Raw genomic sequence first — 25,887 nt, 5'->3', positions numbered from 1 at the left:
GATGGGAGGCGATTTTGAATGAAAACCACCTCGAAACCACATGAAAAACGCACGTTGACAAGCGCTCCCCCGTGTGAATGTAGCCTCACTATGAATAACTATATACTATGGGTTAGTACAGGCCGGCTAGAGAGGCCGGGGAGGACATGAGAAAGTGTCCATCACCACAGAGCGACAGGCGCGTCACGTGACTTCTCCCGCCAGAAACACGGAGGAGGGCGCTGTGAGGAGAGACGTGGGTCATGTGACCGCCGTGTATACTAATGGAGCTCTACCGGAATAACCGTATAGAGGAGGGTGGGGAGCGACTACCGGCCGCGGAGAAGCTAGTCCTCCCCTGACTGACAGTATCCGGAGAGACAAGCGCTGCAGGTCTGTAGACGGTATCTCTGAGGGAGATGAGACCTGTAGGACAATAATGGCGTCCCCTTATCTGTATGCATGTTAGCTGCTAGTACCCGGCGCTGACTGCAGGGGGCGAGACCTCAGGGCAGCGCTGACAGGCGGACCCCACAAGCCTGCAGGGCAGAGGAGAGCTGTGGGGGTCTTGTGTGCAGCCCCTGGAGCACAGCGGCATGTGAGCGCCCGGCTGACCGTATTGGTGCGTGTAAAGTATACGCCTGCTATGCGCAGAAGCCATTGCTGTCCGTGGCTGCGTCTCATCGGCGTGCTGCGTGTATGTCGTGCTTCTGCAAAGACCAAGGGCCCCATAAAAGTCTAATGAGAGGCGCGCAGATACGCACTCAATACCGCGCAATGGTGGGAAATAAAAACACCCTAAACAACGGAAGGGGCGTGGACCGGCGCTGCGCGCGCAACAGCACTGTGCGCAGACGCGCAAAAAGCACGGCGCAGACGCGCAGAAAGCACGGCGCTGTGCGCAGACGCGCAGAAAGCACGGCGCTGTGCGCAGACGCGCAGAAAGCACGGCGCTGTGCGCAGACGCGCAGAAAGCACGGCGCTGTGCGCAGACGCGCAGAAAGCACGGCGCTGTGCGCAGACGCGCAGAAAGCACGGCGCTGTGCGCAGACGCGCAGAAAGCACGGCGCTGTGCGCAGACGCGCAGAAAGCACGGCGCTGTGCGCAGACGCGCAGAAAGCACGGCGCTGTGCGCAGACGCGCAGAAAGCACGGCGCTGTGCGCAGACGCGCAGAAAGCACGGCGCTGTGCGCAGACGCGCAGAAAGCACGGCGCTGTGCGCAGACGCGCAGAAAGCACGGCGCTGTGCGCAGACGCGCAGAAAGCACGGCGCTGTGCGCAGACGCGCAGAAAGCACGGCGCTGTGCGCAGACGCGCAGAAAGCACGGCGCTGTGCGCAGACGCGCAGAAAGCACGGCGCTGTGCGCAGACGCGCAGAAAGCACGGCGCTGTGCGCAGACGCGCAAAAAGTACAGAACTGCGCAGACGCGCGCGCAAAAAGCTGTAATGAAATGGAATGAAATCATTCAGTTTCTGTTTTTTAATTTCCTCCTCACTTTCCAAACCATAACTTTTCTTAAATGTGCGTAAATACGCTGCGTATTTAAGTGTGTTTAAAAAAAAAAAAAAATATATATATATATATATATATATATATATATATATATATATATATATATATATATATATATATATATATATATATTTAGGCCCTCTGCACACGGGTGGAAATTCCGCGGCAGGATTTCCGCTCGACCCGCTGCCATAGGATAGCATTATAAAATACAATCCCATGCACACAACCACGATTTTCTGCATTAAAAACGCGTGGAAAACAAATTGCAGCATGTTCTATGTCTGTGCGGGTCTCGCACAAGAGCGTTTTCACGCCCGGGCGCATATATGGTATCCATGTGAAGCACTGGTATCCAATACAGCCGTTCACACTGGCGAATATACGGCGCGTAAATACTCCGGCAGCGCAATAAATAGAACATATACGCGGCCGGCACATATACGCTCAGCCAATACATAGTTCTGGAATATGTTTTGGCCAATATACGCCGGCGGGTCCTATAGACTCCTATGGGAGCAGGGAAAGAGAAGGGAGGGGGAGGCATTTTTGCAGCATCCAATGCTGCAAAAAGCTTACAGGTGCCTCAATATAGGCCCTGGAAGGCATCCTGAGGATTTTGGCAGAGCGAGGGTCTTTGACTAAAAATGACGCTTGAGGTCGTGTGTGTGGACGAGAAACCGCTGGCTGTGATCGCAGTGTCGGAGATCCCGGCACAGACCGGCTTCTGAGCGCCAGCTTTTTGAAAGGTATATAGAGGATCCGGCCAGTGCACTCCATATACTGGTATGACGCGGACCTGCTTTCATTTTTTTAAATACGCTTGTCCCACGTATATGTCCTCCTACAGCCCATCAGCGCTCCTCACTGCTTTGTCTTATGGTATGTGTTCCCTACACAAGGGACCGTTCCCACCACTACTACTATCCCCATTCTCCCCTGCTTTATTTATACTTGTCACTTTGTTCTACCTGCAATGACATACCATTTTGATTGTAACCACATCTAGGACTATATTACCTGATCTATTGTTTATTAATTGGTTTTTAACTCATTCTAATTACATATTATCTTTTTATTATCTGTCCATGGCTAGTGATATTCCGGAGGGGGAGGGGGGAGAGCTGTCAGTGCTCGCGGTGAGCCTTTCTGACAGATAGGCTCACTTCAGAGAATTGCGGGCTGACGCGATTTGAATTTCGCGAGCGGTGAATCGCAATGATTTTCCACTTGTGGACAGGGGGCTGCGCTTTATCCATAGCGTTGCTATGGAGTGTTCACTGCGTTACCCGCAGTCAGATTATCGCTGCGGGTAATGCAATGAGCTAACGCCCGTGGACAGGCAGCCTTACACTGTGCCTCTTATTTATTTGTATTGCACCATTTTATCTATAACAGTTATCTTGTGCTTGAGAAAGGAGCACCTTGGCTCCGAAACGCGTTGCACTGTCCACTGGAGCTCCGCTTAATAAACTTGTATTTGTTTTATCACAGAGGGCTCTGTTACTTTCTACCGCGTCCTACGGGCTATACTAGTCCACACACCTACACATGTCCATCCCAGGCAGTCACATTCGGCACTACATGGGTCACCCTGAGCGCAGCAGTTATCCTCTCTTTCTCTTTACTTGGCGTAATCAAATGTTTTCTGTGTTTGGGTGTCTGCACTGCGGAGCCCCTTTTGTTTAACTTTTGTGTTTATAGCAAGGCACGGCTGCTTGGCGCTGCTTATAAGGCCGCTCTCACACAGGCGTTTTTACAACGTTTTAGCTCAAAACGCTGTACTGAGCCTCCATTGATTTCCATGGGCCTTCTCAGAAGAGCGTTTTGGCCACACTAAATGAACGCTGTGTGTCCTATTTTAGTGCAGCACTTTTAAACCCCCCATCACCCGTTGCAATGACTGGGTGCGCTAAAAACGCTGTTGAATGCATTTACAAACTCCGTTCTTAAACTCTGTAAAACGCTGCATTTGTACAGACGCCTATGTGAGAGTGGCCTAGGGGGTTGCTTTTTGGAAGTACTTATGGGGGGTCCTGTTGGTTAACACTGAGAAACTCCACAGACTGAAACTTCACGGGGTAATCTCACTGGCTGGCATATTATATAGGAAGACCCCCACCAGTTGCCACTGTGTATCAGGAAATGCTTGATGACCTGGTTTATGGGGGAATGCTTGCTAGCTGTGATTATAGTTGGACCCTAATGCAGCCGCCTCACTGGCTGACTCTTTTTTTTTTTTTAGGGGGACCCTGTTGCCTGGTACTCTTCATAGGGGGAGGCTATTTATAAGGGGAACCTGTTGTCTGACACTTTATAGGGGTCACTGTGGTGGAAGTCCTGGCACTGCCTGGGGTGGTACTCCTTGACTTAATTATAGCTATAATAATTGGATTTCCATGTTTATTCCATGCAGCCTGGACCCAGTGACAAAAAGATGGCTCCTAAGCGACAAAGCATCACAACTATGAAAACCGTGAAGCCGAGCAGTGACACTAATGTAAGTGCATCTCCGTTATTTCTCAGCCGCAGAGCTGACGTATTCCTGCTTTTATCACCCATGGTTCACTGCAGGATACCCCCTTGTTCACCCCTAAGTGACTGTCCTGTTTTGCACTTTATTGACCAAGTTATTTCTTTTTCTTTAAAGGGGTTCTGACATGAAAAAAAAAAAATTGTACTCACCTTGCCTGGCCTGGCCCGATCGCCAGGCATGTCCCCTCCAGCCGGCATCTTCTTCTTTGCCTTTAAAGCAGAGCAGGAGCGGTCAAAAATACCGCTTCCTGCTCTGGTCCGTCCGTCAGGCACTTCCGAGGTCAACGGACGGACCGCCACAGCAAGCACGTCACAAGCAGTGCTTGCTGTGGGCGGCCCGTCCGTCCGGCTGAACTCCGGAGTGCTGCGCATGCGCAGTGGAGACGCAGCCCGTCCTGACTCCTGTCAGAGGGCACCTCTCCACTGCGCATGCGCGCGATCCCGGAGCGGCGCGGCTGCTGGAGGAAGAAGACTGCCTGCCGGGAGGCATACTAGCACTTTCTGCTTAGGTTAAGCAGCGCTGCTGATTAGAGCCACCTGATTGGCTCTTCGGCACCACGTGACTGCACAGCGTGCACCAATCAGGTGGCTCTAGTCAGGCTGCTTAACCTAAGCAGAAAGTGCTAATATGCTGCCGGGAGATGACCCCCCGATGTCAACAACAACAGGAGACAAGGTAAGTATAAGATTTTTATGCTTTAGCAGCCATTAACCCATGGGTTCCCTGTGTCCATTAGGCAGACCAGGGAACAATGGCTGCTAAAGCATAAAAAAATTATTCATGTCAGAACCCCTTTAATGATCATGGTGTTCTAAGAAACTAGAAATAAGTGGGCAGCTCCAAAAAAAAGCATGCCCGTACACCCGCAGCCTCTCCAGCATGGAGGTGAGGTGTCAGCAATGATGTGTGCGAGTTTGTCCTGGGTGTAGTACCTTACTAGTAATTTAATATACGCACACACTTATTTCAGCCCTTGTACTGACTTGTCCAAAAAGGAATTGAGTAAGTGTCGGGGTACAGTTACATGGGCCAACAGCCAGACAAGCCATTTTGGGCGACTGACGTTTCACATAAACACGGGACTCGGCAGGGTGAGTGAGAGGGAGCCGCTCACTTGTCGTTGCTCTGTTTTTAGCTGCCGGTTTGTCATCCCGTTTAAACGTCTGTTTACTTTAAATGGAGGATGCCGGCCAGGCGAGATGTTTGCTGCGCACCGCCTCCATTTAGCGAGCAATCAGTAGTCTTCTATGAAAGCAAAGGAGCAGTAGTCCCTGGGACAGTTTATTGCACACATCCGGCTCCCCTATATATAAAAGCACATTTTTATTTATTTTTGTTTGCTGAACCCCCTCCTTTCCACTTTGTGTGACAGCTCTATGAGCTGGCAGAGAGTTCTGCCATTTGGTATATGTTATGCAATTTGTGTTGCCACCTTCGCACCATTGTCTGTTATGGTCTTTGTTTTGTAATAGTCTTGCACACAGCGCCACCTGCTGTGATCATTGATCTCTGCCGCAGGGTTGTATCTTTCCAAAGTGGGAGGATTTATAGTTGTCAGTAGTTCGGTGTTTATGTAGAATCAGAATTTATTTTCTGTCCACAGGTCAGGAAACGCAAGAATCCAGACTCACAAGAGCAAACATCTAGGAAAAGGCAACGTAAGGGGCAGACTTCATCCTAATTTCTCATAGTACAACTATTACTCTATTTACGTTGTTTTTATTTACTGCTCATGTGATCTCTATACAGGTCAGAATTCTAAGGACAAGGCTATGCGTCTGATAAAAGGAAAAAATGTGTGTCCTCTTAAAGCAGATGTTATACAGCACATCGAGAGTTGTATGAACACTGCGGTAATGTAAGTTATATTGCTGTATGTGACTAATCTCTTAAAGCTGGCCATAGAGCTGACAATCATATGAGTGATTCAATTATAAATGCTATATCCTAAGTACCTACTGGATCTCATGGGAACAATAATTCATGGTCCGCTATTTGGTAAGATCAGCACTGAATAGACCATTACAGAGATTTAGTTGGTTCAATCAAAGATTGGACCATCCAGATGCTTTGTAAGGATACTTTTAAGGCCCCCTTCACATGGGTGTCAAGTCGTGCGATTTTGTTGCATTGCTACAATGCTATAAATCGGATGTATGTGAAGCCTATGTTTTCCTATTGGTTAATTCACACATTCAATGTTTTGTAGCATGCAACATCCCGACACAAAAACCTTGCGGGTCCGAGGACTCCCCTGTCCCAGTTTTACATGGATGTGGGCAACAGGGCAGGCAGGACTCTCCCTATTCCCCATGAGGAGGGCAGACGGCAAGTGTCTGTCCTCCTCCAAAAAGAAAAGGAGGCACATCAGCTCTGACTTAAGTTGATCGTGACCCACCAGCCATAGTGTCCCCATCCTGGAGCACCCCCATCCTCTCGGGATGGGGCTCACTGCTGGAGATGAGGGAGCATTCCTAGCATCAGGGCACCTGGCAGAGTAGGTAAGTAGCTACGGTAGGTGAGTATCTTCCCCTAGCTGCCATAACAGGAACCCCCCTCCTGTCTAGCTGTGTCCGCCATGTGTTTGTATTTTGTGGGCCGCCTGTGGCCTGTACCGTGGTGCCTTGCTGACTGCGGTGGCCTGTACCGTGGTGCCTTGCCGACTGCGGCGGCCTGTACCGTGGTGCCTTGCCGACTGCGGCGGCCTGTACCGTGGTGCCTTGCCGACTGCGGCGGCCTGTACCGTGGTGCCTTGCCGACTGCGGCGGCCTGTACCGTGGTGCCTTGCCGACTGCGGCGGCCTGTACCGTGGTGCCTTGCCGACTGCGGCGGCCTGTACCGTGGTGCCTTGCCGACTGCGGCGGCCTGCAGCTTGGACGACACCACACGGTTAGTACTCGCGTACGCTTATATTTCAAATGATGCCACATGAGTGATAATCGTTGCGTGTAAATGCTACCATCATTTGAACGAATTTCAAGCGATCATCTCCTTGGGACCTCAGTCTAGTATTGCACTGGATGCAGTTTCACTTATTAAAATTGGTGTGATATTCCAGCTTGCCTTTTGGCCTGGAAGGTGGCTATTTTGGTGGCTGTCACCTCTAGCCATCAGCTCACAACTTTGTCGGCAAAACTTCGTTCTATCTTCCATCAGGACAACGTAATGTTGTAGTTCTGCTCCCTTCTTCCTGCCTAAGGTGGTGTCGGACTCCCACATCAATGAAGACATGGTCTTACCTTCATTCTGTCCCTCCGCCGTTTATCTGAGAGAACGTGCTCTCCACAAGTTGGACTTAGTTTGCACTTTGTGGATCTACTTGTCTCATATGTCTGCTTTCAGACGTTCTGACTTTTTGTGATCCTGGATGACCTGAGATGTGGCCTCGCAGCTTCCAAAGCTGTCATATCTCATTGGATCAGGTCAGCCATGGCGGAAGCCTGCCATTCTAAGGGCAGAGTTTCCCTTCAGTGTTACTGCAAGTTCTACTTGGGCAGTGGACGACTCTTGGGCTTTATGCAACAGTACTTCCGCTCTTCAAGTGTGTAAGACCGCCACATGGTCGCCTCTACACATTTTTCAAAATTCTACCAGGTGCACACTTTTACATCTGCTGATGCTTCTCTCGGGTTAAGACTTAAACTGACTGAAAGTGTCCTTATATACTCTCTTCACCCCCCCCCCCACCCCCTGGGGACTGCTCTGCAACATCCTACGGTCTTCAGCTCTGTCCCTCAATGACACGGAGGAGAAAGCCAGATTTTTGTACTTGCTGTAAAATCGATCTTGTCGTATTCATTGGTGAACACAGGACTTGCCCAGTTCAATAGTTAGGACTCTCTGATATCAACTTCCTTGTTGGAGCGTTCTCTCAGGGGTTGCACATAATTCTTTGCTATTTAATGTTAATTGTTTAATTTTAACAGTTTAAATCCTTTCCTATCTTGCTCTGCTACTCCTACTGCTGGCATACAAACTGGTTAGCTTGGTGCCTGCAGAAGGTGTAGCTGGTAGAAGGGAGTAATGATTTTTGCTTAGTGTCCGCCTCTTACTGGCAGTAGCTATACCCACGGTCACCCCCCACCCCTCCCACCCATGAACGTGATGAAAGAGAGATTTTACATAGAGTACAAAAAACTTGTTGTCCACTATACACATAGCTATTAACCCTATATTATATATTAAGTGTCTTTTGCAATAAGACCTCACTTGTTTTATTTTCTAGGTCAGTACTGGGCAGGAAAAAAGTTACAGCCTTTGAACCTGTACAAGTCCATCTCTCTCGTCTCAAGCAAAGGTAAACCTTGTTGTAAACCCTGAAACATCCTGTTTATTTGGGGTTTGTTTTCCTTCTTCCTTCATGTAAAAAAAAAAAAGATATCCATCATGATAATTCAACATGATGCATTTGCCTTAGGCCCAATGTCCATGGGCGAATCTGTTTGGCGGAATCCGAGCACCAAGCCGCCTATAGGGATACATGGGCATCCGCAAATGAAATAAAGCATGTAGTTTTGACTTGCGGACCTTTTGGTTAAAAAAAAAAACAAACAAAAAAAACGCGGCATGCTACATTTCAGTGTGGTTTCTGCACAGAAACTTGTCACCGAAAGGACCAAAAATAATAAAACTTAGCTTTTATTGATTTTTAAATAATAAAAAGGCGTCCTTATATTTTCTCATATGTGCTAAAAGTCACACAATAATTAAAAACAGTAGGGCTTAGATATATAGATGAACACTGCTCTGTCCCAACAATCTAGGTGCATTGGCCGGGAATCGAACCCGGGCCTCCCGCGTGGCAGGCAAGAATTCTACCACTTCTACCACTTTTGTATTCCCTGATGTCTTTTTCTATCCAGGGTTACTCAGATTTCTATTTGTCAATGACTTGCACCACCAGATGTTTATTAAAAAGTGTGGTGAAGCACTCACTGTCAGTGACCTTGAACACTTTTAGTTCTCTATCACAGGGTAGGCCTGATGTCCTCTGATTAGTCACGGTACAGTGATGTCTGTTAATTTACAGTCAGTAATATTGTACCTGACACACACATTTACTAGTACTGTCGTCCCATTTATAACAGTTGCTCATTAATATTGCTTGGGTCGTATTTGTTCTTATTATTTCTAGAACAATATCGCGGTGATTGATTTATATAGAAATCACCCCGATATGTCACCATTAGGTGTTAAGTCCGGAGTATGTTTTTGTATAACGCAGACCCAAGCTTATATTGGCTTGATACTCTATGGTATTCCCTTATGCCTATGACTGATCGCATGAGCCATTCATTTCTTATGGCTCATGTGATTATATACCAAGGTTAATTGCAACCAGACGACAGTTTCAGTGATTATCAAGGATAGAGATAAGTTGTTCCAAATAATAGTGTGTTTTCAATATGTTCTCTCTCCTACTTATACATAGGCTCTATTCCGGAGAGATGATGCTCCCACTTGTATAAGTGATTATTACAGGTAGAACGTATATAAGATGAATAAAGACAGTGGCTGCATTAAATGGAACAGCTGCAGTATTCATCTATGAGCTACACATCCTTCAGGATTTAAATAGCTGCAATAAAATGCTCTGTCCCAACAATCTAGGTGCATTGGCCGGGAATCGAACCCGGGCCTCCCGCGTGGCAGGTGAGAATTCTGCCGCTTCTACCACTTTTGTATTCCCTGATGTCTTTTTCTATCCAGGGTTACTCAGATTTCTATTTGTCAATATGTTCTCTCTCCTACTTATACATAGGCTCTATTCCGGAGAGATGATGCTCCCACTTGTATAAGTGATTATTACAGGTAGAACATATATAAGATGAATAAAGACAGTGGCTGCATTAAATGGAACAGCTGCAGTATTCATCTATGAGCTACTCATCCTTCAGGATTTAAATAGCTGCAATAAAATGCACATAGATAGTTTGGTGGTAGCCCAGAATGAATTCTAGGCTATCACCTATATCCAATGCCCTTTTGGATAAATCTCTGTCTCTGTATATGCAGTCTGTTGTGATGCACCAACAGCTGCTGACTAGAGTGATAGACTCTGTCTGTTATAGTTGTAGTTGTATATGTCTACGTGGGTTGCATTATGATGAACATACAACCCCCACATAGATTAGTTCTTATGGAGAGAATCGGCCCATGGAACCTATCCCTCCCTCTCCATCTACGCGTTTCCACAACCTTGGAGATGGTTGCTTCCTCAGGATGGAGCTAACCTAACATGACCAGCCTCTCAGGCTGTCAGGATGTAAAATGAGCAGAGATGGTAAGTGTTGCTATCCCAAGGGTTCTTATACCCAAGGCTCCGCCTACTTCAGGGCGGGGCTTGTATTGTAGGAGTGAATCAGGCTGCAGTCCAATATGTCTCACATTTCCCTTGCGCTCATTTATATGCGCTTATTCGAGTATTACACTTGGCTCCTCCTCGCAACGTAATCACGTAATCCAGGAACATGTCATGGACCGCAGCGTAGGCTGCTCTGTTTGACTGTCCGATCACGTGATGTCATGACGTGCGGGGGGCGTGTTAGACCGGAGGTCCGATCATATACATTTTCCTTATACTCATCTGTAAGTGCTTCTTCGGGTGTTGCCTCCCCGCAGCGTGATCAGCGATCAAAGGACATGTCATAGAACGCAGCATGAGCTGCTCCGTTCTGACTGTCCGATCGCATGATGTCATAGCGTGCGGGGGGCGTGTCAGACCGAAGGTACGATCATGTGATGCCGTGACGTGCGGGGGGGGGGTGTGTCCGCTGGCCTGGCACTCCGATCACGTGACATCATGACGTTCGGAATGTCTATTGGCCTGATCATCCGGTCCCCTGCTCCTGTAAGTTACAGATGGGCGTGTCAGACCGAAGGCACGATCATGTGATGCCGTGACGCGCGGGGGGTGTGTTCCGCTGGCCTAGCACTCCGATCACGTGACATAATGATGCTCGGAGCGTCTATTGGCCTGATCATCCAGTCCCCTGCTCCTGTAAGAGGAAATCTGGACCGGAAGCTTTTACAAAAAGAGTGCGGATGGATATATAGACTTGAAACCATCCATCCTAAGGGTTTAAATGAATGTCTCTCCTTTGCATCATTCGTCTGAAAATAGTATAATACAGAACTAAAACTAGGCCACAGTGAAGAGGGGATGTTTGAAGATTGGCGAGACAATATAGTGGAATTCCTCCGTAATCCCTAAATGATGAGTAACATTTGTTTTTGACTCGTCTATGAGGTAAAAGGAGATTAATGTCCCCAAAAGAATCGATATGAAGTTGATCTGATGGTCTCACGTAAAAACTGATGATATTGACAATAGAATAAACCTCATCGTCTATAAAGCATGCGTCCTTGCATATATGAGACATTGATTCCCATTATTACCCCCTATGGATGAAGCAAACACTCTGATCTTGAGAGAGAATCAGCTGTCTGGTCACAGAATGCGAGATTCATAATATCAAAAACAGAGAAAATGTTTTTGCCACATATATAATCAGGCGGTAGATTACTAACGTCTTGTAGTGTTCATGAATAATTATGCTGCAGTCTAAAATATGCTAATTACTTATAACGGATATATCACTTGAGGTGTACAACCGAAGTGACACACAATTTCGGTGAGATAATCGCTAGGTGCGGTAAAGATACCAATCTTCCGCGCATTGTATGACTGGGTGACTACCAGTCTGAGGAATATGTCCAACTATGTGTCACAGGTTTAGGCGAATGAACGATTAAAATGTTCGCTGCGATCCCCAAGAGTCTCCTGTGAGACAGCTGGTTGAATATTTAATACCATCTGTAACTTACAGGAGCAGGGGACTGGATGATCAGGCCAATAGACGCTCCGAGCATCATGATGTCACGTGATCGGAGTGCTAGGCCAGCGGAACACACCCCCCGCGCGTCACGGCATCACATGATCGTGCCTTCGGTCTGACACGCCCATCTGTAACTTACAGGAGCAGGGGACCGGATGATCAGGCCAATAGACATTCCGAACGTCATGATGTCACGTGATCGGAGTGCCAGGCCAGCGGACACACCCCCCACACGTCACGGCATCACATGATCGTGCCTTCGGTCTGACACGCCCATCTGTAACTTACAGGAGCAGGGGACCGGATGATCAGGCCAATAGACATTCCGAACGTCATGATGTCACGTGATCGGAGTGCCAGGCCAGCGGACACACCCCCCGCACGTCACGGCATCACATGATCGTACCTTCGGTCTGACACGCCCCCCGCACGCTATGGCATCATGCGATCGAACAGTCAGAACGGAGCAGCTCATGCTGCGTTCTATGACATGTCCTTTGATCGCTGATCACGCTGCGGGGAGGCAACACCCGAAGAAGCACTTACAGATGAGTATAAGGAAAATGTATATGATCGGACCTCCGGTCTAACACGCCCCCCGCACGTCATGACATCACGTGATCGGACAGTCAAACAGAGCAGCCTACGCTGCGGTCCATGACATGTTCCTGGATTACGTGATTACGTTGCGAGGAGGAGCCAAGTGTAATACTCGAATAAGCGCATATAAATGAGCGCAAGGGAAATGTGAGACATATTGGACTGCAGCCTGATTCACTCCTACAATACAAGCCCCGCCCTGAAGTAGGCGGAGCCTTGGGTATAAGAACCCTTGGGATAGCAACACTTACCATCTCTGCTCATTTTACATCCTGACAGCCTGAGAGGCTGGTCATGTTAGGTTAGCTCCATCCTGAGGAAGCAACCATCTCCAAGGTTGTGGAAACGCGTAGATGGAGAGGGAGGGATAGGTTCCATGGGCCGATTCTCTCCATAAGAACTAATCTATGTGGGGGTTGTATGTTCATCATAATGCAACCCACGTAGACATATACAACTACAACTATAACAGACAGAGTCTATCATTATCACTCTAGTCAGCAGCTGTTGGTGCATCACAACAGACTGCATATACAGAGACAGAGATTTATCCAAAAGGGCATTGGATATAGGTGATAGCCTAGAATTCATTCTGGGCTACCACCAAACTATCTATGTGCATTTTATTGCAGCTATTTAAATCCTGAAGGATGAGTAGCTCATAGATGAATACTGCAGCTGTTCCATTTAATGCAGCCACTGTCTTTATTCATCTTATATATGTTCTACCTGTAATAATCACTTATACAAGTGGGAGCATCATCTCTCCGGAATAGAGCCTATGTATAAGTAGGAGAGAGAACATATTGACAAATAGAAATCTGAGTAACCCTGGATAGAAAAAGACATCAGGGAATACAAAAGTGGTAGAAGCGGCAGAATTCTCACCTGCCACGCGGGAGGCCCGGGTTCGATTCCCGGCCAATGCACCTAGATTGTTGGGACAGAGCATTTTATTGCAGCTATTTAAATCCTGAAGGATGTGTAGCTCATAGATGAATACTGCAGCTGTTCCATTTAATGCAGCCACTGTCTTTATTCATCTTATATACGTTCTACCTGTAATAATCACTTATACAAGTGGGAGCATCATCTCTCCGGAATAGAGCCCATGTATAAGTAGGAGAGAGAACATATTGAAAACACACTATTATTTGGAACAACTTATCTCTATCCTTGATAATCACTGAAACTGTCGTCTGGTTGCAATTAACCTTGGTATATAATCACATGAGCCATAAGAAATGAATGGCTCATGCGATCAGTCATAGGCATAAGGGAATACCATAGAGTATCAAGCCAATATAAGCTTGGGTCTGCGTTATACAAAAACATACTCCGGACTTAACACCTAATGGTGACATATCGGGGTGATTTCTATATAAATCAATCACCGCGATATTGTTCTAGAAATAATAAGAACAAATACGACCCAAGCAATATTAATGAGCAACTGTTATAAATGGGACGACAGTACTAGTAAATGTGTGTGTCAGGTACAATATTACTGACTGTAAATTAACAGACATCACTGTACCGTGACTAATCAGAGGACATCAGGCCTACCCTGTGATAGAGAACTAAAAGTGTTCAAGGTCACTGACAGTGAGTGCTTCACCACACTTTTTAATAAACATCTGGTGGTGCAAGTCATTGACAAATAGAAATCTGAGTAACCCTGGATAGAAAAAGACATCAGGGAATACAAAAGTGGTAGAAGTGGTAGAATTCTTGCCTGCCACGCGGGAGGCCCGGGTTCGATTCCCGGCCAATGCACCTAGATTGTTGGGACAGAGCAGTGTTCATCTATATATCTAAGCCCTACTGTTTTTAATTATTGTGTGACTTTTAGCACATATGAGAAAATATAAGGACGCCTTTTTATTATTTAAAAATCAATAAAAGCTAAGTTTTATTATTTTTGGTCCTTTCGGTGACAAGTTTCATTAAAGTTGAAAAAGGATTTCATTGCTACGGTGACAATGGTTTCTGCACAGAGAGCTTCCATGGAAGTCAATGGAAGCCATCTGATCCGCGGCCCATCCGAAATTAAATTGAGGATTCTGCGGGGAAGCAGGAGTTAATCATTTTTCAGCACTTCTTTTTTTTTTTTTTTTTATTTATCTCCTTTTACACAGACTATACCTCCTTTGCAGACACTCAACTGATGTTTTCAGTTTGGTGTCTCACTACATACCCTACTAATTCCTGAAAACTCATGAGTATAGCACATGCAGTGATCTTTTTCACACAGACCATGAGCCCATCTGAATAGTCTGGTTATTATGGGGCTGTGAACTGTCTATAGAATACAGTGTGCAGCCCCAAAATACGGACATATGAATAGGCCCTTAGTATCTAGAATTGCTAGACTAGAGCAAAAACGTATGGACAGTAGCTCTGAGGATCAGTGTTCCTGGTAAACTGTTAGTGCAGAAATTCCATTTTCAGGATAACTCTTTACTTTATGGGGATACTAGGACCCTTTTATGAGCTTTGTCCATGTTCTCATATCAACTCTAGCTGGGATTAATAGTTCTGTGATTATTGGTTGGTTTAGGCTTCTCCAACTCTGTAAGAATATGAAACTTCCTGCAACTAAATTGGGCAATTTGAGAAACCTGGCCAAAGACCTGCAGGAAGAGCAGCATAGGATGGAGAAGTATGAAGACACTCTGGAGTCACTGAATGTAAGTGGTGCATTTTCTGGAAGAAAAAAAAAATTGCCCCCTTTATTCCTATTATTGCAGATAGTGGTTGATATTGTTAAGTGACCCAGATGGGCATGTGCATTATAGCTCATTTTAATTGTATCTGAACACCATGAACAATAAACTGGAAATCTCTCCGCAGATGCATGTATAGCCAAGCTTAAGTCTGGGTTCACATGGGGCAGATTTGCCGCAGAAATTCCGTGCGGAATTTCGCCGCTGCAAATCCGCATGCGGCCGCTAATCCCGGGATTAGCCAGCCATGTGGACGCGATTTCTCAGAAATCTCATCCACCCGGGACTGCAAATCCGCTGCGGCTAAGCCGGCAGAAGCCGCCACTGCGGCGTGGATTTGCCGAGCGCAGCATGTCCCTTTTTTTTATTTTTTTATTTTTTCCTGCTGCAGCCGCGCTCTCCTCTATGGGAGCGCCGTCCGCAGCAGAAGAGCGAGCGACCTGGCCGCTTCAAAGCCGACGCAGTTTTTGCAGCAGCGGTTCTCCCGGCGGAAATCTCGCGGTTTTTCGCTCCGGACAAACCGCGAGATTTACGACGAGAATCCGCCCTGTGAGAACCCAGCCTAAAGGGAGTCTGTCAGCAGGAAACAATGCTATCGGCACTCACCCGTGCAGAATGACTGATAATACTGATCGCTAAAATCAAGCTCACTTGATTTTAACGATCACCGAAAAGAGCCCGAAATGCGGGTGCCCCGCGCCCATTTACACGCAACGATTATCGCTAAAACAATCACCGGTGAGCGAAGTTTTAGCCATAATCGTCCAGTGTAAATGGGCCTTTATTTTCAGCATGTGATCTTTTTATTCTACAGAAGAAAATGTTCAAACCAGCTGATATAAAACACTGTAAATTAACAAACGCTGTTGCCATAGAAAGATGACAGATAAGATGGGAGCTTTGAGTCAAAATATTTGCTGAGAACAAGCGGCATGTGCATCTATTAATGTTGTTTATATGCTAATAAGTTAGATGCTAAATAGATTGATACAAATACAAGTTGCAACTGGTTGTACATTATCACAAATTTTGCTGTTCTTGTGATTGGCTCGTTGTAGGGCGTTTTTCTCCTCAAAATAATATAGAAATGGACACCTAACTACAATAAAGGAAAGTCAGCTTATTGAACACCTTTTCATGATATGTTACGTGTGTTGATTTCTTCGAGCTCAGACAAACCACGCCTAATATGGCACCCATAGTATATCTAATTGCGCTAACACATACCTAAACCTGAATGATGATCAGCCTGTGTAAACAGGCAGCCATTCATCTGTGAATGACTGCCTGTTTACTGTGAATGGAGGTAGGCGAGCCAGAACAATCCCCGGCACACTAAACCTCCATTCGCTGAGCGATGATCGTTCCTGTGTAAAAGCAGAGGAACAATCATTGCTGGGACAACTGTTGGGTGCTCTGCGCCCGATAGGGTCGTTCATTGTAAAAAGGTCTTTACAGAGGTATTTCAGCTACAGATGTTAGTCCTAGTGTAGATGTGAGTGCTTGTTAAGTACCTGTGTAATTTTCTTACTTTGTCCTTAGCATGAAATTGAAGAAGTTGTGAGTACTACAGAGAAGATAGAAGAGTCTACAGTGAGTCTCAAATCGAAGATTGAAACTTTGAAGCAACAAGCACAAGAAACTTCCTCATCCCTGGTGAGCATTAGTTGCAGAGAAAGGTGAACAAATTTATAGATGCAGCAGAGCTGTAGAAGTTGAGATTAAGCAATGTGTGTTTACAGTATGTAAAGCCCTTTCATGGAGTTTTTACAAAATTCCTACATTAACCCCTTCCTGCAATATGACTTCCATGTACCTCATCAAGAGGAGAGAATTCCCGAACTATGCTGTACACGTGTGTTATGCTGGTCACTAAAAGTCTGCTATACGGACTAAAGAATTTTATAAAACCTAAAATTTATGATTATTGAAAGGGAATATTAACCACATTTTTTTTCTAACTAAATTAAGAATCAAACAGTAAGATGGAAGAAGTACAAAATCTGTTACACAGCGCAACTTTCCAAGGTGAGATGTTTTTGATAATGAAGGATCAAATCTTCTTTATTGAAAAGTCTTGAGCATAATAAAAAGGTATAAAATGCATTTTGAGGCAAATAATCCAGCTGGACTGAAGAGGCTGAGGACAGCGTGCTGCGTGAGGTGCTAGTTATCTATCTAAGCTTCCAGACCTTTGCTGAATTCACGCTTCTGGATGTCTCAAATTAGTACCTAACCCCTTCCTGAACCTTTGATAGCTTTACTAGCACCTCATGTTCTTAATACATTTTCACAGAAGAAGCTATCTGCCTCGAAACGCCTTTTACTCCTGGTTTTATTCTGTATATGATTTTTTTTTTAATAAAGAAGATTTAATCCTCCATTCATTGTCAAAAACCTTTTTTCTTGGGAGGTTGTGCCATGTGCAAGGCTTTTTTTTTTCATCTGCACATCCTCTTACACCTACTACCTGTGAGGCATATATCTGGTTGACAGCACCTCCACCCAGAGGATTGACTCGGCATAGCCTTCATCTTCAGGAACCACCGTAGGCTTGATCCACTCATTCTCTTTCGACACTAATAAAAAAAACAGTAAGAACATGCACGATGTCCTTGTATTCATAATGGCTGGTCATTATGTCACCTAGATTATAAAAAAAGAAATACAGCTTAAGGGCTTATTAAGACGACCGTATATCGGCCGGGTATTCACACTGGCCGATGTACGGCGTCCCTCTCTGCAGGCTGGTAGAGCCGGGAGCCGTGCTCTGAGCTCCCGCCCCCGGTCGATATAGGTTCGTCTGAATAAGCCCTAAAAGCAATAGTTGAACCACTTTATAAAACTTGTATATATTTTATTCAAGTTGAGTGCATATCACAGACCATGCACTTGCACTATGCTTTATCTTTTGGAAGGCAGTCCTGAAACTCTAATGAGGCATGTGTGAGAGAGGCCATGGCCACATTGCAGGGGAAACAAGAGGATGCTGAGTATTGATGTCTTTCAGTGCACACAAGACTGAGTCTTGTCTCCATTATAGAAATGCAGCAGTGGCACGGGCAACAGAATGGGGAGCTGTGAAGAAATAAACTAATTTTAGGCCAGACTCACTGCAGTGGAATGGCTTATTTTTTGCTGCATTTGTTAACACTAAATGTAGTGTTTAAAACTTGATGTGACAACATGCACCCGAAGCATGTTAAACTTTGACTAACTTAACCAAAGTCTAGGCACAAGGCAACCAGTAAATTTGCCCAAATATGTTTTGCAGCCCTACTCACCAAGCATGGCAGAGCACCCGCTCATGCAATTTATGGACGTCTCTAATAATATTCTAAGAGGTGGCGGGTCACCCTGTCCCTGCAGCTGCATTATAAGTTGCTGCCACCCTAGTGTGTCCATGATGATTTGTCCTGAATATTGTCAGTGTACTTGTTTTATTCAGTTTATCTGTGTTTTAATGCAATTTTCATCACATTATTTCTTTTTTACAGAATCCAATCTTATCAAAAAAAAACTCCCTGCAGCTTCCTCAAGGAACATTTGAGGCTCCAACAATGCAAGTATGTAGAGCTTTGTTAGTTCTGGAAAAAAAAGGGCAGCAAATGTGAAACGTATTTATTTTAGAATTTGGGGCTAATTTGTCATATTTCGTTCCTGTATATTGGAGCAATTTGCAGCAATTGTATTAATTTTCCCTTTCATGCCAGAATTAAATCTTTTTGTGCTTGGTTCTGAGTGTGTTATGCCTTTTCAGCAGTTTTGAATCTTATTTGGAAAAAGTGGACATGGTGTAGCTGGAGTACTTGTGTGTGTCTTTTGTTAGTTTTTTTTTTTTCTTTCTCTTTTGATGTGTTTTAAAGAAAAAATTGATACTTTTCTCACACAACTACTCCAGTGCTGAGTTGGCATAATTTTTTTATTTTTTTTGCTTTGATTTCACAAGAGGAATAATTGAAGTCTTATTTTGCTGTGGTCTTTTATCACTTGTCTGCTTTTACACAAGCAGATCAGATGATCATATCAGTGGACGGATATTGACACTCTCCATTAAAAAAAATGTGTCAGTCATGGAAGCCTGCAGACAAGAATACTTGTCTAACTGCAATGTCCTGATTTATCATGAGGCGCATAATCGTTTTTGGTTTTTTTTTTCCCCTGTGCGCTTTATTCTATACCAGTGTAAAATGTCACATCTATAAGCCATTGTGCAATAGTTTGTTGAATTTGTTGTCTTTTGTGCTAGCAAGTGACAAAAGACCGCAGCAAAATAAGACTTTAATTATTACTTTGTAAGTTTGGGGATACCATGGCTGCCATGTCTATGTGGAATAACACGGGCCTTCCTGAATTATACTCCCCATGCTATGTGGGAGCAATTTGGAATGCATTGCCTAGGAGACATGTATGCACATACTTGATATTCTGGCCTCTTTTGATCAACTACAAAGTTTAAAAACCCTTGTACTTCGTTCTTCAGAGATTTATAAATTAGACACACTGCAAGCACACAATTTCCTTCTAGGCATTGTATATCCCATCATTCTATAATTAGGATTCTGCATTCTCAGGGCTAATGGCGCCTTATATCCAATCCATACTGTCATCTCATAACGTCCAAAATTACTCATTACTCCACCAGTACGTTCAGTCTAACAGATGAGACCCTCCAGGAGGTTTTCGAATCGCCTTTATTTGTGTCACCTGTGGCAAATAAGCTCATACAAGTGCATATTGTGCACCAGTAATACTTCACCCCCTCAAGATTACAGAAAATCGGTAAGGCCTTATCTGCCAATCGTATTGGATGCTTTTGCCAGTGGTCAGATTTCTGGGCATGCCCAGTTATTCTGGACATCTGAAAGCAGGTCATGGGTTTCCTTTCTTTAATTTTGAACATGCCCATATCTCCATTGTCCCAAAATATGCTTTTTTGGGGATTCTTTATAAAAACGTCTGGAAATACCATATTGGGATATTTGTCAGAGAATACGTATTCTTATTAGCTAAGAAGGCTGTTGCCTTAAAGAGGTTTTTTTTTCAGGAAAAATACTATTTACGATCTATCTTTAGGATAGGCTATCAATAGTTGATTGGCCGGGGTCCACTGCTCGGGTCCCCTGCCTATCGGTTGACTGGGTGTTCCCTGACATCACCACAAATACACAGATCAGAGGGAAAGCCACTGCTCCGACCCCTTTATAGTAGCCGGCACTTTTAAATCAACGGGAGCTGAGCTTGCAGTTACATAGTTAAGTATTTTCCTTGGAAATCCCTGTAAAGATAAATGGGCCATAAGCATCCCTCCCTACCCATGTAGAGGAAACTGTTTAACTCCATAGTTCCGTGTAATGAATTGTTTATAAAGATCGATGTTGCCTGGATACGGTTCACAAGGTCTGGGGCTTGCTGTGTAACTTGCATTTTTGCTTTGAATTCCTTATGAGCCCTTTTTCCACCTATATCAGCTATTTGAAAATAATGTGATTGTCATCTTGTGGGATGGAACTCGTGGTGTCCAATATTCTCATGAGTTTAGTTGGCACGGCATACATTCTATTCACTCCCCAATTCTGCATTGTTAATTGTAAGGAGGTGACACTCTATTTTCTAGTCTCTGCCTTTGCAACTACATGTTGTTTTTTTGTTTAATGATGCATAATCCGTAGTACCTGTCATACAGCTACGCCAATGGAAAAGGTAAATAAAGCTGTGACCTATAAACCCGCCTGTAATTCTGCATCAAAATCCGCAGTTCTGCAGATTCTGGTGTGGAATTCCACAGCTGCAGATTTGGGTGCATAATGCAGGCTAATTCAGGCCTATATGAGACGTGTCTATGAGTTTTAGCTAATCTGCAAATCAGCTACTCTTGACTCTCTTCATTGCAGGATCAGGCTAAAAAGCTGAAGAATCCAAAATTAATTCTGAGGGAATTCACTAAAGTCCAGTCAAATCCCATCTATAAAAACATGCAGAATCTTGTCCAGAGGTCCCATGCGGAGACCGACGGCCTGTGACTGTACACTGTATCCAGCTGTATACAAGGTGTGACTTGGCTGTCATTCTTCTGCTTTCATTCTACATATGGAGAACTGCAAATGCTAAAATACAAGTGGATCCAAATCCAGATTGGTTTATCGCATTTTTATGTAATATTCACAGATTTAGTCTTTGAAATAGTTTTTGATTGTGATTTTGTAGTTTTATATAAAGTTGATTAAAACACACTGTACCTCTTTGTTTTCACTTTATTTATAATGTCCTGGGTAGACTTTTTACCATTAAAAGGTTAAAGATTGTCCCTATGGATTTTGGAACCAAAAGCTACATTTTTTTAAATGTTCAAGGCCTGTTAAAAATAATTCCCATCATCACCTACACAAACTAACATTCTGGAAATGACACAGCTCCTTTTAGGGGATGGCAGACAAGCATTGCAGTTATCCTAGTAAGGTAAATTCACACAGCGCAATTTGTTAAAAACATTTCTGTGATTGTCCCATTTGTCTGAGTGCGGCTTGCAGAAATCCACGTGCTTGCTGCAGAAACAACCTCATTCACATATATGGGAAGGATTTGTCAGTCACAGAAGCTTCTGCAACAATTCTGCCAAATGTCAATCTACCCCAAGGCCGGACTGAATAGCATATTTAACTGTACTATTTTGTCTGCCACAATGCTGGAACTGAAAGGAAACCTGCCAAAACTGAGAACAAAGCTTGCAGCTTTTCTCTTGGTTTTATTACTAGCAGTTGTCCAGTTTTCCGCCATCCAGGTGACGACCTGGGACAGAAGCCCAGAATGGGGGTGAAGATGCTGTGAATGTAGCCCAACTTTGCGGTAGTAAAGTGAAGTTCAAAGTGAAGTAACAGGATAGGGGATAACTTTCTGATCGGTGTGGGTGTCGGACAGCTAGGACCCCCACAGATCTCGAGATTTCGGCACTGACATGTCCAAAGTTCTGACAGTGGAGACTGTACATGCGTGCCACCAGTCTATACAATTCAGTGATACTGCCAGAGATGGCCAAGTTTAAGCACCTGGTTATCTCCAGTGATCCTATTGAAGTGAGCGGAGCAGAAGTGCATATACACGGCTTCTGTTGCATAATCTGGGAATCCCCTTTTTGATAGAGGTGGATAACTTAATGTGATACGTACACTTTAAAAATGTATTTCCAATTTCTCAGTGTGGCTTCACAATAAGCTATTATGCACGCACATGAGGGATGGCACGATTTCTGCCTAATATATAACTTCATTTTTCACCATTTTTTTTCTTTCTGCAGGCTGTATCTCTAATTTTAAAAGTCTTCCCTGAGCTTATAGGTGTAAAAATAGCTGCTATGATAACTCCATACATGGTCCACATAGAGCAGTATAGCTTCTCTCTGTAGCACACCCTCATATGTAACAGCAGCATGGAGGACATTATACAGCAGTACTGTAGAGTTTAGATGTGATTCCAGCACTGAGGTGAGATAAAACAGACATGGTGCTAAAGCTGCTACTAGGAATCTAGTTAAATAGAACAGTTAAATTAAATCCCATTGGGGTTGGTGAGGATAAAGACCCTTTTACACGGGCCAATCGTTCAGATTCCTGTATCCAGCGGGAATCTGAACAATTATCGTTTAGTGCTGATGTGCATCCCCGACTAAACGATGAACGAGAATTCATTTGTTTCACATTTGTCGCTCAGTTTCTGCATTCAGAAAACAATGACTAATTGGTGCGTCTAAACTAGCAGTCTGTAACTTATGAACAACTGCTTGCTTACTGTGAATGGGGGTGAGCGGGCCACAGCGATCCCCGGCCACTCCACCTCCATTCACTAACGATGCTCATTCCTGTAAAAGCCGTGCCCTATAAAAGAATATAAGGAAGCAGGAGTCGAAGTTTCCAGATTGTATTTTTTTTCCCCAAAGAGCATAGGTATTTTTTTTCTATCTGAACTACTTTTACAAAAATAAATCTAAATTTGGTATTGTAATAATCGGACTGACCCATAGAATAGTTATGTCATTTTTGTTGCTATTTGTATAATGTAGAAATAAGACCGCCCTCACCTCACCCCCCCAAAGATGACAGAACTTTGTTGTTGTCTTCTTCCATTTCACTCCACTTTGCATTTCTTCAGAATAGTTTTTTAGTACATTATGATACTTGAAATGGTGCTATATAAAAATACAACTCGTCCCACAAAAAACAAGCCCTCAGGCTGGTTTCACACGAGCGGTCATGATATTGCTGCAAGAAAATCGTGGCAATATCACGTCTTTGTTCTCGTGATCTTTGAGCGTTGGCGCTGCTTTTTCTCGTAAACACAGTGCTGCCACTTTGAATTTTTTTTTTGCCTTTTTAGTGTGAAAGTCAATAGGACTTTCAACTTTTAAGAATTAAACTGATTTAAATGGTATTGCACTATTTGAGTTCCCTTACAGTCTGGGCGCCTGTCTATGAATTTATGTCCTGTGTGAACATGCACTATTGATTTCCTCTGAAATATCCCTGTGAGCGGTGAGGTTGTCTTTGCTATACTAGTAGTCTCTGCTTCTGTCTGCCGGGAAAAGATGCGGCGGCTGGCGCAGGAGCAAACCTGGACTGTATGGAGGGTCATCTGGGGCAGACACTTAAGCCAACCCAACTTAGAAAGGAGTTCATCAATTTTGAAAAATCCAGCCTAAATCCGGACACTTGGAAGATTTTTTCTCAGGGTTGTCCTTGACTCCTCAAAAGGTTATTCCTTTTTGTCTCAACCAAAAGCAGAATTTATTATCCGTTCTATTCATAAATTTAAAAATAGAGATTCCGTCTCTATAAGAGAAGGTATGAGGGTTCTCGGTCAAATGACCGCCTGTTTGCCTTGGGCGCAATTCTACTTTAGACCTCTCCAGCAGAAGATCCTGACTATATGCGATAGAAAGCAAGCATTGTTAGATAAAAAGTTTACGTTGTCCCACTCCATTGAAAAAAATCCCCGTAATCTTGAAAAAAAAAAAATAAATAGTCCAGTCGTCCCTATGCCCCTTTGTTTTGGTAACCACTGATGCTACAGTAGTCAGTTGGGTTAGGGAGCACAGGTGGCAGATAGGAAACTGCAGGGTTCCTGATCATCTTACATCTGCTCTCAATCCTCCAATGTTCAAACTGAGAGCAGTATGGGAAACGTTGATACAAGTAGAAGACCTAGTACGTGAAAATATTGTCAGACAACATAAGTGTCTTTTATTCGCTATCAGCGCGGTACCAGACATTCCCATTTTCAACACTCATCACAAAGCATATTCCCCTGGGCAAAAGATTGAATAAGGTCCTTATAGGCTATTTACCTAAAAGGCTCCCAAAACACTATAGCAGACTTTCTGAGACAGAAAAAAAAAACAACTAGGATAATGGTCTCTAAATCTAGAAGTATTCAATCTGTTGACGTCTCAATGGGGTCATCCCCAGATAGACCTCTTTGCGTCAAAGACTAATTCAAACTGCCACAGATTTTTTCCTTAACCCCTTTAAGGATCAGACACTTCTTAGGGATTTTACCCATTTTATAGGCTTTTTTTTGTTTTTTTTAGTATATTTATGCTAAAATAAAGTATGGGAAATGGGTTCCTCTATTTGTTTCGGACGTTTTGATATATAGTATGTATGGTTTTGGTTTACAGGGGGCATACGGCGACGGTTTTGGTTGGCGTCGGCTTTGTGTTTTCTTTCTTATGTATATATTGTTGTTTTATTCTGTAACTTTTATTTACTTATGTAATCATGGTTTGTACTATCTATGTTCCCCATGATGTCATATAAGACCTCCTGGGGGATATTCATTTTTTTATTTGACACTTCCCACTGTAGCTGGGGCATCCATAGCAGCCCCAGTTACAGGGAAAAACAACCCCTGTAGTGACATTAGTCACGGGCAGAGCTGGCAAGGGTCTAGTATGACCCTCCAGCTCTGCTGTAGCAGGGAACCCTGGGGGGGGGGGGGTCACATAACCCTCTAATTGATTACAGCGGCAGGAGGCTTAAAATTCTGCCGTAATTTTACTAGCGGCGGGGTTGTAATCCCCGGACCAGGTGCCGTATATTTACAGCGCCTGGTCCTTAATGGGTTAAATACAGCGGACAGTTCCTTGGCCCTAGACGCACTATCCCAGGAATGGGATATGGACTTAATATATATTTTCCCCCCACCCCTCTTTCCCTTAATCTCCCGAGCCCTGCAGAAAAACCAAGAACTGCCGGACTAGGGATATCGTCATTGCCCAGCGTGACCAAAAAGGCCCTGGTTCCCATTGCTACCTTCTCTGACGATCCACACTCCGATTTTGCTTCCTCTCAGGCAGAACCTTCCGTCACAGGGTCCAGTATTCTGCCAGGAGATCCACTGGATGAAGCTGATGACTTGGCAGCTGAGCGTCAGAGTGAGAGACCGAGGACTTGTGTCCAAGGCAATAAACACTCTTTTAAAAAGTCAAAAGACCTCTACCTCCACCTACATATATTCTAGGGTTTGGGGAAGATTTCGTACCTGATGCAGATCAAATAGTCCAGACATGAGCAGCCCGGGCTTTGCTACAATTTTAGATTTTTTACAAAACGACCTACATAAGGGACTTAGCCATAGAACCCTGGGGGTACAGGTGGCAGCCCTTAGTTCCTTTTTTGACACGCAGCTAATAGAAAATAGGTG

The 25,887-nt window shown here is 44.5% G+C and overlaps 1 protein-coding gene across 1 annotated transcript; it reads left to right on the top strand.

Moving 5' to 3' along the window:
- The first annotated feature begins 209 nt into the window (after window positions 1–209).
- CENPQ (centromere protein Q) lies at window positions 210–21,434 on the top strand. Its single transcript, XM_066586529.1, has 9 exons — window positions 210–372; window positions 3,909–3,992; window positions 5,632–5,686; window positions 5,778–5,886; window positions 8,254–8,325; window positions 15,027–15,156; window positions 16,735–16,848; window positions 18,690–18,758; window positions 21,087–21,434. The coding sequence occupies exons 2-9, from the start codon at window positions 3,930–3,932 to the stop codon at window positions 21,213–21,215; spliced, it is 741 nt and encodes a 246-aa protein (XP_066442626.1). The 5' UTR covers window positions 210–372; window positions 3,909–3,929; the 3' UTR covers window positions 21,216–21,434.
- Window positions 21,435–25,887: the final 4,453 nt, after the last annotated feature.

The sequence above is a fragment of the Eleutherodactylus coqui genome, chromosome 13 (assembly GCF_035609145.1).
Source record: "Eleutherodactylus coqui strain aEleCoq1 chromosome 13, aEleCoq1.hap1, whole genome shotgun sequence".
In the NCBI taxonomy this organism is placed as follows: Eukaryota; Metazoa; Chordata; class Amphibia; order Anura; family Eleutherodactylidae; genus Eleutherodactylus; species Eleutherodactylus coqui.
This window is presented reverse-complemented; position numbering and strand designations above follow the sequence as displayed.

Excerpts from the sequence above, each read along its gene's own strand:
- CENPQ (XM_066586529.1), top strand. The coding sequence starts at position 3,930 with ATGGCTCCTAAGCGACAAAGCATCACAACTATGAAAACCGTGAAGCCG. Across the intron at positions 8,326-15,026 it reads CTCTCTCGTCTCAAGCAAAG|GCTTCTCCAACTCTGTAAGA; the intron begins GTAAACCTTGTT and ends TGGTTGGTTTAG. Across the intron at positions 15,157-16,734 it reads ACACTCTGGAGTCACTGAAT|CATGAAATTGAAGAAGTTGT; the intron begins GTAAGTGGTGCA and ends CTTTGTCCTTAG.